This window comes from Aphelocoma coerulescens, chromosome 13, assembly GCF_041296385.1.
Source record: "Aphelocoma coerulescens isolate FSJ_1873_10779 chromosome 13, UR_Acoe_1.0, whole genome shotgun sequence".
In the NCBI taxonomy this organism is placed as follows: domain Eukaryota; kingdom Metazoa; phylum Chordata; class Aves; order Passeriformes; family Corvidae; genus Aphelocoma; species Aphelocoma coerulescens.
Window position 1 is genome coordinate 12,453,378 of NC_091027.1, and position 14,515 is coordinate 12,467,892.

At 38.8% G+C, this 14,515-nt stretch overlaps 1 protein-coding gene across 2 annotated transcripts in view; it reads left to right on the forward strand.

Annotated features, from left to right (window-relative positions):
* Nucleotides 1-5,223: 5,223 nt before the first annotated feature.
* GABRG2 (gamma-aminobutyric acid type A receptor subunit gamma2) overlaps nucleotides 5,224-14,515 on the forward strand; it is a 67,622-nt gene continuing 58,330 nt past the window's right edge. The window contains exon 1 of one of the 2 annotated variants that reach the window (XM_069029147.1): nucleotides 5,224-5,330. In XM_069029147.1, the coding sequence (XP_068885248.1) occupies nucleotides 5,224-5,330 (107 nt within the window). The remainder of the gene's footprint in view (nucleotides 5,331-14,515) is intronic. The other variant, XM_069029148.1, reaches the window with a different exon arrangement.

Here is a 14,515-nt window from a genome sequence, read left to right on the forward strand (position 1 = left end):
TTAACATTATACCATTTTACTATTCCTAAAACCTTAGCTATGGTGATTTTTTCCTTTTTCTGAGTGGCTGCTGTTTTCTGTCTCGCTGAGTTTTTGCTGTCTCTTTTGCTTTCGGTTGCTCCCTTGTTGGAATTGTTGGGGCTGCTCATGCCTGTGCGCTCTTCCCGGGCTCGCATTCAAGGCCGCACGGGCCGGGCTGGGCCGCGCTGCTCAGTTCTCCATGCATCACCTCCTCTGGTCGCAGCTTTGCTGCTGCTGCCGGGCGCTGCTTTCATGTCTCGGCCAGGCCCCCGAGAGATGACCTCCCTGCACCCTGCTCCAGCGCATGTTTTGGCTGGGCACAGCTCTGCTCCGCTGCCACCAGCCGCCGCCCACACGCCACCCCTCTCGGTTGGGTGTTCACAGGGCTCACGCCACCACGCACTGCGCGAGGCCAGGCAGGCACCACCGGGTCACACCGCTCCTGCTGCGCTTCGCGTGGCTCTGCTTGCACGTGGGAATTGCCTCACTGCTGCTCGCAGAGGGCTCGGTCCACGTGGCCTGGGTCGCAGGGTCCCTGAGCCAGGCTTCCCTTCGCCAAGACACAGCTGACATTGCTCAACAGTCTCGGTAATTAAATAATATTCATGAAAATATTCTTCCATTGGCATATATTTTAACTCAAAAATTAACTGTGTCCAAATGGTATTCCAAAAGTCTTTGGTAAGAAATAAATCCCAAGAAACATAGAAAAAGTTCTTAAACAACCATGTCAGGAAGTGTTTCAGTTCCTTTTGAGCTAGAATTAAGCTAAAATTTATAAATCGTTGTTCAAGAATCTTTTCAAGTTTAAGATAAATGTCCATATGTGGCTCTGAGAGCCAAGAGTCTTCCCATGGTTCCTCCATAGTTCAGATATGGAATAGCAAAACAAAACCAAGAAGAGGAATCCAAAGTTTCTAGGGTTTACTCACACAAATCAGTCGCTTAGGGATTGGGGATCGTTCTGCTCTCAATTCACCACCATTTGTCACAGCGGGGATTACTGTAACACGATGTATCAAACAAGGAGGCTGTGGAAAAGAAATAGATATGGACCCATTCTTGACAGATGTTTCAGAGATGTTCATTTCCCCAGCCGCATGGCCAGGCTCTGCTGAGGAACTGTTACAGTCATGGGACCTGAGGGTCCTTGCCCGTGCAGGGGAACACAAAACAACCAATGGGGAACGAGGCTGACCAGGGGCTAGGGAAACCCCATGTCTCTCCCCAGGGCCCCTCTCCCAGGGCTACATGGCAGGGGGGAAAGGGACCCCGACATTAATGTATTTTTCTAAGCATCAAAACATTACTTGATATGTAATAAATAGTCTCATAAGCATAATTAGAGAATTTAACTACCTAGATGTTTCCTTCTTATGCCTTTAAGAAAGCATCCTTTACATGACCCATATAAACCAGTTATCTCTACCCACACCATGTGCCATTAGAGAGAGAGAGTGAAATTAGCACTTTATTTTTGGTGCTTTGCTTGTTTGTTTATGTCTAAAGCAACACAAGGAAAACTAAGCTGAAACAGAAAAAACTTCCAGACAGGACATGTGATAAAAGACAATCTGGCAAGATATTGACATTGACAGAATCCTTTTTTTTCCACTTTATGCATCTTTTGTAACACCCACTTTTGTATTTGCTATTTTACATGTATCTTTTTTTTTCTTTCTTTCTGACATGTGATTTAATATTTGATACACAGAAAAGAAATAATTTTAGGGTAAGGAAAAGCTATGTTTTCCTTGGGCTTAAGGATACAGACACATAGAGAAATCATGGGAGCTGAGAACCCCCTTGTAAACAAACAAGATGTCTGCCAAATTCACTAAGATACTCTTATAATATTCTAGTATGATACAGAATGCTTCTTTTTGGAACAATCACTTGTGTGTTTAATTATTCTTCCTAAGACTTTTTTCATAAAAACTTGAAGTTACTTGTTGTGAAGATACTACATTTGTGCCCAGGGGCAAGTTACTATGTGGGATTGGTTTATCACACAAAAGGTGTCAGGAAAACATTTCACACGAGGCAGTGTCCTCATGTAAATTTGATCCTTTGTGATAATTTATTGCGATGGAATTCTAAAACATCGGTGTCTGATTGAGCTTGTGGGCACAGAAAGCAGAACACTGTGCTTCAAAGACTATGTGTGTTCAGAGAGAAAACAGCCTGGCATATTTTTGTTTTCTATGGCAGTTCTATCTGCTACAGATAAACAAAGATTTTCCTAGCAGAGGTTATCAACATAATATAATAATATTGAAATTCATTAAGCATAAAACATGGGTTTGCTTTCCCTTCTTTCAGGCTGAGGTTGCAAAGAAATGCAAGGACAAATTTGCATTTAAAATTACTTAGAGACAAAATTGGTATTGCTTGATTAGTGGTGGATAAGTTTTATGTATTGGGGTCAAGTATTTTAATATTGAAATTATCTTATCTAAGACACTCAAAAACCTAACTTGGCCATTGTGTGGTCCACTGACTGTATCATAGGTCAAAGATCCTAATTCCCACTACCCAAGTCAATGCCTAAATGTCAGTTGCAGGCAGCTGAAATAAAAATTAAAGCAGATGCGTCTGGGATGAAAAATTGATCATAATATGGTGATCCTAGTTTTAATATGCAGAAATATCTACACAATCTCCACATTATGCTTGCCTATCAAAACCCACTGGTACCCAATTAACAATGTGAATAGAAGGTACAGCTAATAAAGTACCTACAGGAATAATATCAATGGTCCCTGTACCTTAATAAACTCTGAGCAATCAAGGATTAGTATTACAGCATCTAATTCTTTTTGACATACCCTCTATGTGATGGGAAGCCTGGAAAACTCTCTCAAGCTTTGACACCTGCAGGTTTTTCTTCTATTGCAGACCCCTTGCCTCTCTTAGCATGAATAATGAGCTAACTCTCTGGAATGAAAGTGTGTAAGAATTTTGTAGGAAGTCCAGGAACTCTTTTCAGAAAAGAAGATTTTGCTAACAGAACAAATTTTCAGTAAAAAATGTGCAGAGCAAAGCTGCCATGCTTGTGCAGACAGAGTTGCTGTAGCCAAGACAATAAATGTTTGTATAATTCAAATTCTTAGCTAACAATTTTGATTCCCTCACCAAAATATACACAGCATTTTCATCCTTCAAAGGAATGTTGTGCTAACTGATGAGAGAGATTACATCAATAAAATCACAGAAGTGTCATGTTTACAGGTAATGAAGTGAACCATGAATAAATGTTGATATTTGAACATGCATACATATATATATACACATACATACCTATATATATAGATATGTATATATATATAAAAACACAGAAGAAGAGAGATATAGAGAGAGCATTTGAAATATTTTATAGCTTTCTATCACTGAAGAGGCTGTATTTCATGAGCTGGTTGAATAACTTAATTAACAATAAGACCATTGCCTGGAAATATTAAGAAAGAGGCTTGCAACTTTTTACTTTGTTTGTAAACACTGATAATACAGTGTTTACAAACACTGATAATACACATAAAAATACAGTGACTGTGTTAGATACTAGCCCAAATAATCATCGAACTATCCAGGAACCAAGACATATTTCATTCAACTAATAATACTGATCTATTGTTTACTGTTAAATGTATTGTGTTTGGAAACAGAAAAAATTAACTTGATTGCTGAAGGCTAGATCTATGTTTTTAGAGACTCTGAGACAGCAACTACTGTATCTAATTCTGATGGATAAATTTCATTCTGCATTTGGACACGGGGAACTAACAGATTGTCCAGGGTATTAGAAGGTTTCAGCAGAATCTGTGTCATATTTGGTTCAGACTAGACGAAGTACAGCAGGAGATATTGATGTTTTTATTTTATTGGCAACATTTCACTTTCCCTTCATTTAAGTTTTCTTTAGGATAATTATTTATTTATTTATCCCTTAAGTTTTAGAAAAATGGGCTTGGGACTGAAAAAAATATTCCTGATGACTAAGTTTGCCCATTCCCCCAGTTCATAAATGTCATTAGGCAGGCTTGGTTTTGTCCATATTTACTTTAATCTAGACAGAAGAAATAGGGGAGGTAAAAAAAAATGTTATTGTAGGTTGTAGTCCAAGTACCTATTTTAGACTGAAGTGCTCTTACTTTAGGAAATCATGAGATTCCCTGAATTTTTTCTCCACCATTAGTTGTTAAATTGCATTTTTGGACAATGGAACTTGGGATTCTGGTTCCAAAATTCGGCAACGTTCATCTTTTATAGTCCTCTAGTGTTTCCCCTCTGGCCAGGAAGTGTTTCCTGTGTCTGTGTAGCTTCATTTTATTAGGGGGAGGGGAGATAAAAACCTTGCATATTCCCCCTAATCCTATCACACATTAAATCACCTCATTCATACCGACTCCACCAATGCTGCTTTCCCCATTTCCTGAGTTACTTAGCAACAACTATCCCTCCCTTTTCCACTCCCCCATCCAACCTTTCATTTCGCCCCCCCTTTCGCAATCATGATTTCCACACTGTTTAGAAAAATGAGGATGCTCAGCAGCATAGGGCAAGCTTTTCCTTCCAACCTCCTCTTTTATGCCTGCCGAAAATCCAGGCTGCCTGCATATGTGTAATCAAAGGTTAAAAAGCACCCTGGCTGACACCACGCATGTGTTAATCTGTGCTGCAGCGGAGTGCATCATTTCCACTTTGACCTCAGAGTTAATCTGCATTCAGGCAGAAGCTCCATTGCTTTATCCCTTCTTTTTTTTTCCCCCTCTCATTTACTCATTGTTGCTTTATTGGATTTTGTTGCATGTGTGTCAGTGGTTCCATAAATGTGTATGTTCTCCTTTCCTTGACTGTTTTTATTCTGTGACTGTCTGTGATTTTTGCTTTTTGTTTGCGTTTTATTTTTTTCCTTTTCTCCAAATTATGTTATTTCCCTAGATTTGGAAGCTGCCTGCTGCCTGAGGTGACGTTTTCTGATTATATCTGCAAAGGGCTTGAGCAGATCTAAATTCTCTCCCCCTGCATATTAATTCCCGCAGCTGGGCACAATGTCTCATCCTACTGACGGGACCTGGTAGGGAGGAGGGAGAACTACTACCGAAAAAAAAAAAAAAAATTAAAGAAGGGGACGGATCCATCTGCAACCAAGAGGAAAGGGGGGAAAAAGCTGGGGGGGGGGGGGGGGGGGGTGGAATAGAGATGATTCCTCCAAATCCAACAAGCCTGGGGAGCACTGCATCCTTGAATCCTGCATTTTCTCTGAAAATGATGGTGTGGGCACTTCTGATCCTCTCTCTCATCCAGAGGTAAGATGTGTTTTCTGATTCTGTTTGGGAGGGTGGGGGGAGAGGGAGGGCTGGGGGGTGAAGAATCTGCGAATTTGCTGAGCTGTGGTGACAATACCAGAGGTTTGGATAGTGGCATTGCATTCGTGTATCTCCTAGCAGCTGAGATCTTAGAATGTTTTATTTCTCTTAAAATTGTTGTCGCTCTGACATGGACAAGGGAGGGCGAGCAGCGGGTGTGTGTGACGGTGGTACGTGCCGGGGTGCTCATAGAATTTGGTACCATATTAATGAAGCCTTTTATCTCTGAATTAATTGCTTGCTCCGGTGCATGGAGTTACACGGCAGCTGTGTTTTGTGAGCAGAATGTCCTTGCATTCCTGCTTGTTTTCACGGAGCGGGCAGCCTCATCATGGCTGTGCGGGGCTGCGCGGCGGCGAGCGGCGGGCAGGGCTGAGCACCAAGGACAGGGATGCGGGTCCCGCACACGTCCCCCCGGTTCCACACAGCTCCCCCGGGTCTCTCACAGCTCTCCTGGGTCCCTCACAGCCTTCCCGTGTCCCTCTTAGCCCGTCGGGTCCCTCACAGCCCCTCGGCCCGGCACATCCCTCCCGTGCGGGCGGCCGCGGCTCCCCAGGGGATGAGATAGTTTTCGGACTCGCATGAGCTGAATGTCTCCAACAGCATTTCCCCCCACACCCGACACGCTCTGCTGACAGACAACCTGTGCATGCTGCATATGTGCATCGGATACCTAAATGGAAAAGGGTAAAAATCCCAACAGCAGAGGAAGCAGGAGTTCATATGTGGATGAGCAGAAAGTGGAGGGCGGGAGTACTGCTGCAGTGCCAAGCATTGCGCTGGAGCAGACATTCCTGCACAAATGTGTGGACTGTGCATTTAACAGGTTAGATGAGAAAATATCTCTGCACAGCAAAGCGTGTGGCCTTTTAAGAGGCAATAGACTGCTCCCCACAGCTGCATAAGACGTGGTCACTAATATCTTCAAGACGTTAGTGCCCACTCTCTTTGCTACTACTAATGCTGGATTCACACAGGCTCCTCAAATTTACCTTCTTTCTCCTTCCTTCCTTCCTTCCTTCCTTCCTTCCTTCCTTCCTTCCTTCCTTCCTTCCTTCCTTCCTTCCTTCCTTCCTTCCTTCCTTCCTTCCTTCCTTCCTTCCTTCCTTCCTTCCTTCCTTCCTTCCTTCCTTCCTTCCGAATTCCTTCCTTCCGAATTCCTTCCTTCCTTCCTTCCGAATTCCTTCCTTCCGAATTCCTTCCTTCCTTCCTTCCGAATTCCTTCCTTCCTTCCTTCCTTCCTTCCTTCCGAATTCCTTCCTTCCTTCCTTCCTTCCTTCCTTCCTTCCTTCCTTCCTTCCTTCCTTCCTTCCTTCCTTCCACCGGGACACAACCATACCAAAAAGTGAGTTCTTTCTGGGTTTTTTATTTAAGAAAAATCAGACTTCATACCAGCAGTGGTAGGATCTTAGATCTAAACCAAATAAAAGGCCAAAATGATTGGCCAGAGAAATTTAATTGCTGGGTTTTCAAGTAACTTTTTCCCACAAAAAGAACTTTGTAAAGAATTCCTGTGAGAAGAAACTAAAAATGGTTGAAAATTGAGTAGAAAATGAAATAAAGCTCAGTGAGTCCACCATGAGGGTACTTTGGTGTTGGGAGTAAGACAGGTGTGAGGTATGTCTGACCCTTACAGAACCAGTTATGGTTAACTACCCGAACACAGAAATGGAAAATTAAATTTTTACAGGATTTTATGACATGGACTTTCATATTATTTTGACATAAAACTTCCACTAAAATAATCCCAGATACTTATTTTAGCACACTTCCTTCTTTTCACTCATCTTTCAGAAAAACATTGCCTGTGAGTAATTTTGCCAAAATTATTTCATAGGCTTTAAAAGAAACCCTTCATAATGCAACTTAAAGTTTTATCTCAGCAAAAAGTTCTGTATTCTGTTCACAGCTATGTATCTGATAGCCAAGATGGTTTCCTCTAACAACCTACCAACCTCATAATTTTAAAGAATAAATCATAGACAGAGAAATAATAGCAACAAGGGAAAATTCTTCTTAGTGCTTTACAGAAACATTTCAAATAAGTCAGCATACAAATATGATTTTAACTCTAACAATAAGGACATTTTCCTCCTCCATTTTGAAAGAAACCTTATTATTAGTTTTGGAAACTCAAGGACCAAGACAGAGTTATAAAAGTTGAACTTAGATACCATTTATTTATAGCCAAGATGAAAGGTTTTCTGTGTTAAAAACTCATCAAACACTTCAGATGGACGGGACTATTATATTGTGTGTCACTTTTCTTGGACACTGAAATTCTGAAGGGCCAACTGAACACTAATAAAGGTGCTCCATGTTAAACATCTGAATAAATGTGTTGACATCAATCAGAATACACACAGAACTTTAAGTATTTGCAGAATCTGATCAAAGTAATTGAACACATTTGATTACCATTGCTGTGCAGAAGTTTGAACTCTATTAATACAAAAAATTACTATATAGAGAAATTTATTGTTGCAAAATCGTTAATATTTAGAAGACTGAAGACAGAAGAGGAGAGTTAAGACATCACTCAGGCAGTAATAGAAGTAGCTAAAATACTAGCATTGACTTCAGTAAATCATGATTTGAATGAATTCAGATCAAATGTCATTTTACAACACTGCGGTATTTTACCTTTACAGAATTTGTATCAGTTTTATTAAATGCACAAAATACATCCTTACAATAGGGCACACTAAAGTTTTAGGAAGTGCTTTCTTACAGTTGGCTTCTTGATATTCATAACCGGACTGCAAACTCCTTGCATAAAGTTCCCTCATCATCTTACCCGTCAGATTACTGTAACAGCAGTGTGCAGTCCACCACATGGACTTGGGAGCTATGTTCAATGAAAATTAGTCAGATCATGCTCCCAGTTTCTAAAACTTGTATATAAAAATTTTTGGATCCAGAGACTATTTAAAATTATTATTAAAAACCAAAAAATTGTACACCTGATGTGGTTTAATTGGAACTACTTATCTGATTGTCCTTATTGAACATACAATACGTATTTAAAACATTACATGCAATAGAACTCACCAGCAAAGTTTCAAAATTTTTTAATGCTGTACTCTACACGCTATTTATATGTGGAGTTTATCAGTTATTTTTGCAGAGCTTTAACAAATTGCCAGAAAAAGCTACACAATACAGTGGAAATTAATGTTCAGGTGGGAAATGTGGGACTTTTTTTTTTTCACTTGTTAGTGCCCAAATAGTTTCATGGCAATGTTTTTACGCTGCAGCTACATGCCTAAAACAGAAGACTGTCAAGACTGATCCAAAAAACCCCCTAAATAAAGCTATCATTTTAGCATCAAAATAGTTTGGTGTCTAAGTGAGTACTTTTTTTTAATTAATAAATTACTGAACATGGGTGTAAATAAAATTGTTTTGCTCTTGTAAAGTGATGTGTTATAATAAAAAGGACTAAAAGATTATCCCTCAGAGGGACAGTCACTTAGAATTACTGTAAAACTTGCTAACATCAGTTTGGCGTTAATCCTGCAGCTGTAGTTCTTCATACACTTCCAATACACAGTATACTACACTAACACTAAGCCAGAGGTCTCATTACTGGAATAAGGAGCTGCTCAGCAAGAGACAATTCCTCACCTCACAAGGATTGGTCCCCTTTAAAGAGGCATCATCACAGAAGATGTGAATCTAAGTGCTATTAAAATATGACTTCGTCCTTATCTATGATATTATGAAACTGAATATTTTATATACTCTAGTGTTTGTATCAGCACAGCTAAGGCTGTGTGGACACAGGACCTGCACTACTTGAGCATGTCAGGGGGAACAGGAGAATGAGTCTACCTATGAGTTTTTCATAGCCATGCTGAACTCCTGACTGCTGTGAGCTGTAATACTGGGACACAAACTCAGAACAACTATTATTGTCATAAAAAGAGTACCAAAACTACTGACCTAAAGTAGATTTGAAAATTAAGTTTAATTCTATTATAATTAACTTAATGGAGCAAAAAAAGACTACAGTCACTGTTTCCCTACTTGAAAATATATGATTTAGAAATATGGATTAAACCCTTTAACTAACTTCTGCTGGAGTGACTAAACCACCTAAACATAACCTGCATGTCAAAACTCATGTATTGCAAAATACTCCAGTGAGTACTCAAAGCGATGTTAGTTGTCTCTTGAAAAGTCTGCATCTTTAAAAATCTAAAAAGTGAAAGCTGGTAATAAAAAACCACAGAAACTAACTACAGTAAAAATACCTTAGGAAATTAATTTGCTCTTTTAATATAATATTTCTCATATTATTGATATTAAATGTCTTCTTCATGGCCATTCAAATAATGCTTTAGGGTCTTAAGTTTAAAATGTTCATGATTAATGGTAATCTGGAAAAAGTATCTTGTTGATTTGGATTGTGGTTGCATTGTTTTCCTTTATGCTACATTTGCTTTATTGACATAGGTCACTAAATTCTGTAACAGTTGCACAAAAATTTAAAAGGGAAGAATAGGAGTGAATGGATGAAAGGAAAAGAAGCAAATGTCTTGTCAAGGGGAACTCTTTCTAAATCTCAGTCCCAGTACAATTAAACTCCTATATTCTTAAGTAATGACCACCACTTTCTCCAATAGAAAACTGAATTGTGAATTGAAAAATAAATTATTAAATTATTAGATAAAGCATTAGACACAGCTGAGCAGTAACATGCGTATAGGATGGTTGATTTTTTACAGTAACTTGTAGACATACATTCAAGTGAGCTCCAAAGCAGAGGCAGTTTTAAGGTCAGTAGCTCTGACTGGCACTGTCCTGCAGAGAGAGATGGACTGGCTCATTCGAAGCTGGCTCAGTACCCTCCAGCCTTCCCCTTGTTACAGGGAGTATCAGCCACTCCAGCTGTAAAAATTCTATATACAACTACATACAGAGATTCCATCAGGGTGATCATTTGATTACTTATTTTTAGCTTTCATCAGAATAACTGGAGTCTACTGGAGTTCTCTGTTAGTACAGTCTGACCTGCAGCTTTGCAAACCGTTGTACCTGCAGCTCCACCCACAGAAAACTTTAATGCAGAAAAAGAGGTGGCTTGTGTGAGACTGGCAGTGACTTGTGTAAGACTGCAAGTGAAGAACAAAGTGGAAGCTGGGGTCTTGATTAATGTGAATTCAAGTTCAGAAAATCACACAATCACTGAATAATTAGGGTTGGAAGGGACCTCTGGAGATCATCCAGTCCAACCCCCCTGCCAAGGCAGGGTCACCTGGAGCAGGTGACACAGGAACCTGTCTAGGTGGGTTTGGGATCTCTCCAGAGAGGGAGACTCCAGGAACCTCACTGGGTAGCTGTTCCAGTGCTCTGCCACCCTTACCACAAAGAAGATCTTTCTCATGTTGAGGTGGAATTTCTTGTGTTTCTGTTTACAGCCATAACTCCTTGTCCTGTTGCTGGGCACCACTGAAGAGAGTCTCAACAAATATATATAAATACACAGATTAAGAAAAAAACTGCCAAAACCTGACATAGTTTGTCAGATCTGAAGGAGTTTTTTTTTTTCATTTTCATGTTCCATAGCCTATTTAGTGTTGTACTTTTTGAAACAGATTTCTATTGCAATAAAAATTTCTTTTAATGCAAATGATAAGATATAATTGTCCATTTTCTCAGTTTTGCCTACTAAGAAACCAACACCCTATTGACACCTAATGCTGAAAATCTCAACAGTTCTGGGAATCTTCTCACATGACAGGCTTTGTTTTATCCTCTCGGTAATCCCTATTCCACTGAAGTCAGTCTGTTGCTGAAGGAAAAGCCAGGACATACCCAGTATAGATTCTTACAGGTAGTTTTGTGCTCAGCTAGGAACTGGGAAATCACCCAAAGTTAAATTATAACTCAGTAAGGATCTCCAAAAAGTGTTCCTTACACTGCATAATGCTTTGCAGAAAGCTCTCAACCTACATTCCAGCTAACTGATTTACAATACCTTTAAATATTTTTTCCTTCAATCCTTCTTTTTTATTCTATACAGATGATCAGCTAAAACTTTACACTCCAGCTCACAGACTGTAATGTAAATTGATCTTAAGTGGCACATAGGTCTTTTCCTGGCCCTCTGGACACAAAGGAATTTCTCCATTCTAGAAAATGAGTTGTTTTCTGTTAATGGAAGTTCTGAACAAGAACCAGGGAGGCTTTTTGACAATATAGGAGAAAGAGATGTGTTCATTTTATTTTCAGAAAAGATATGACAGCTGATGATAGAAATGGACATCCAGATACCTTCACTGGAAGTAGATGTAAACTTTCGGGGCTCAAAGCAGGAAGCTATTTACTTAGAACAAGATAAATTCCTTATACAATGAATAAAAAGACTGCAGAAAGTACCAGGAAAGAACCATAAATTCCAGAAAAAAAGAGCTCATCCCCACAGTCAGGTAACTATAACTATTATCAGGCAAGGAAGATCCTTTCTCATAGAATGAGACTAAAACTCATTCAGCACCGATGAAATTAGAGACTACAACTTCCCCTAGGGAAAATATTCAACACAAAATAACCAGGGTGAAGAGATATTTTTGGTGATGGAGAGATAAGAAAGGAACAGTATAAAGTTTCCATTCTAGATGTACTTTTTAGACTCAATATGGTGAGTGACTTTTGATGACTTTAAACTTAGGATTCATTGCATGCTTCCTTGTGATAATGGATTATGGCCTAAGTTGTCATGATGCTATAAAAAGCAGAGCATGAGAGTCTGAATTCACCTAGAGTGTATACCTATGGAGGTGTAATGTCTTTACAGGTGTTTTATTTATGTGAGCGCCTGCCTCAGAAGAGCTTGGTGCAGTAAGTAGGAGCTTTGCTGTTTGAATTGGGTCTGGTTTCCTATTTTGATGTCCAGAAGTATTTGATTCTTCTAATTAAGAAGAAGTTTAGCTTTGCGTTAAGCCAGAAATTGGAGAAAATAGCAAAACAGAAAATAATATTACTTGCTTTTAAACTTGTAATATGAAGCGGTTAGAACTTAATTTATTTATATCAGAATGTGTAACCATCTCCTTCAATGGGAGAAATTTACAAAAGACCTATATTTTTTTTTTCATCCATATGAAAAGAGGATGGTAGAGGGAGATAGTGAGTACATATTTTCATAAGTTCCGACACCTGCCAACTGGCTCAGATAAACTGAGGTAAAAGAGGGGCAATGGTGGTAGGTTGAAGAAAACTATTGAGAGAATAGTGAGGATTATATCTAGTGTGATTCTGGGGAATTTGTATAGTTGTGACAGGAAATTAATATGTGAGTCTTGTCAGTCAGTCTGACACACGATATCCTCTTATTTATATAACAGTAATATTTTCAACACAACTGCTGTCAAAAAAAGGAGGCTTTAATGCTGATGAAAACTACCAGTGACTGCATAAGCAGAAGAGAAATGTAACAAATACCTTCCCATGTAAATGAATACCTCAGCTGCATAAAGTTTTTTTCACGTGATGTCCTAAGCAACACAGAAAAAGTTGACTACAGCAGCTTTACTTGCTCTCTCTTATATAAAAGGCATAGAGTATGCAGTGAAATTATCCCTGGCTGAAAACTTACAAAAATGATTTTTTTTAAAAAGTGAGATGGTGCACAGCTCAAATATTTATAGATTCAAAGAGATGAAAAATATTTTAAAATCCATTAAAATCCATTAAATTCACTGATAGCATTTCATTATAGGAAATCTCTAGGTGCATGTTTCTGGAAGAGGAGACACTTCACCAGGGATATTTCTGCCCTTATACGTTGCTCTTATCCTCTGCTATTGGCAGCTGCCAGGTGCAAAATACATGGCACAAAATATCACTGATTTGACCCAGAGTAATGACTACATTATGGTTACTGCAAAATGAAAGCAAGCAATAGAAATTCAGTAACCCATACAAGAATCTTAGTGCAACAGCAAATCACCACTAAGAAAGAAAATCACTATTGTTTAAATCAGATTTTCATACCTTGAGATTAAGTTCTATTTTTTCAGATCTAGTGGAAGGACATTTTCACACATCTTCAGTAAAGAACAATATAATGTGTAGGCCTAGCTGTGAAATCTGGCCATTGTGTACAAAACTAAATATTAGTCTAACAAGAGAACATTCATCTATTTGCAGACAGCCGCAAAACATTAAACAAATATCATTTTTACCATACCTAAAGCAACATACACAGATTATTACCATAAACAAAAGATAAATATATGTAAAAAAGCTATTTAAAATAAATGAAGGATAATAATGAGCTTTTGGAAGGAACGGAATAAGAAGTTATTTACTTTTTATGCTTGCGTTAGCTCTTTCCAAATGATGCAGGTAATCATGTATAAAATGGTATTTTTTACTGAATGTCATCTTGGACTTTGGTGTGAACCCTTGAGATGGAAAACTACCTTTTTTTCTGAGCTACTTATCATCTTCAACTTTTTGAATGCTCCATGTTCTGCTGAAAAATACTTCTGGTTCCATACATTAATGAGAAATGCACCTTAAAGGGGATCTCATGCATACCCATAATAATCTTCTGCCAGAATTCCTACCCCCCCAAAATTAAGTAGGTAATATGAAAAAATTAGTGTTTTTCTTCACTAGTGGTTCAATGCTATATTGTGTAACACAAATAGCATGTTCTGGTCATATGAAGCTTTTGTTAATCCACAGCAAAATATCTTCAGATCCAAACAGAAATCTGCCTGCTGGAACAGATTGGGGATTATCCACTGAATTCCACTTTCATTTAATTCCCTTAGATTATTTTTCAAGAGAGAGAAAAACAGACAGCAGAAGAAAGAACGAGAAAGAGAACCATTAAGAGCAATTAATCAGATAATGCTAGAAAGCCTTACTAAACTAATCAATGTATTAGTCAATATATTATTAGGTGATGCACTTCTGACACCTACTAAACTACACATATGTTTGCTACAGCTGGAGAAGTGTGTCACCAAAGCAGAATGAGATGTGCCCATGACAACCACATACAGAGATCAGTTATCTCTTGGCCATTTTGTGTACATCCCATGGAAGGGCGGTAGAGTTTGTAATCTGCTCTTCCTCTCCAAAATTGGTGAAGACACAAAAGACTT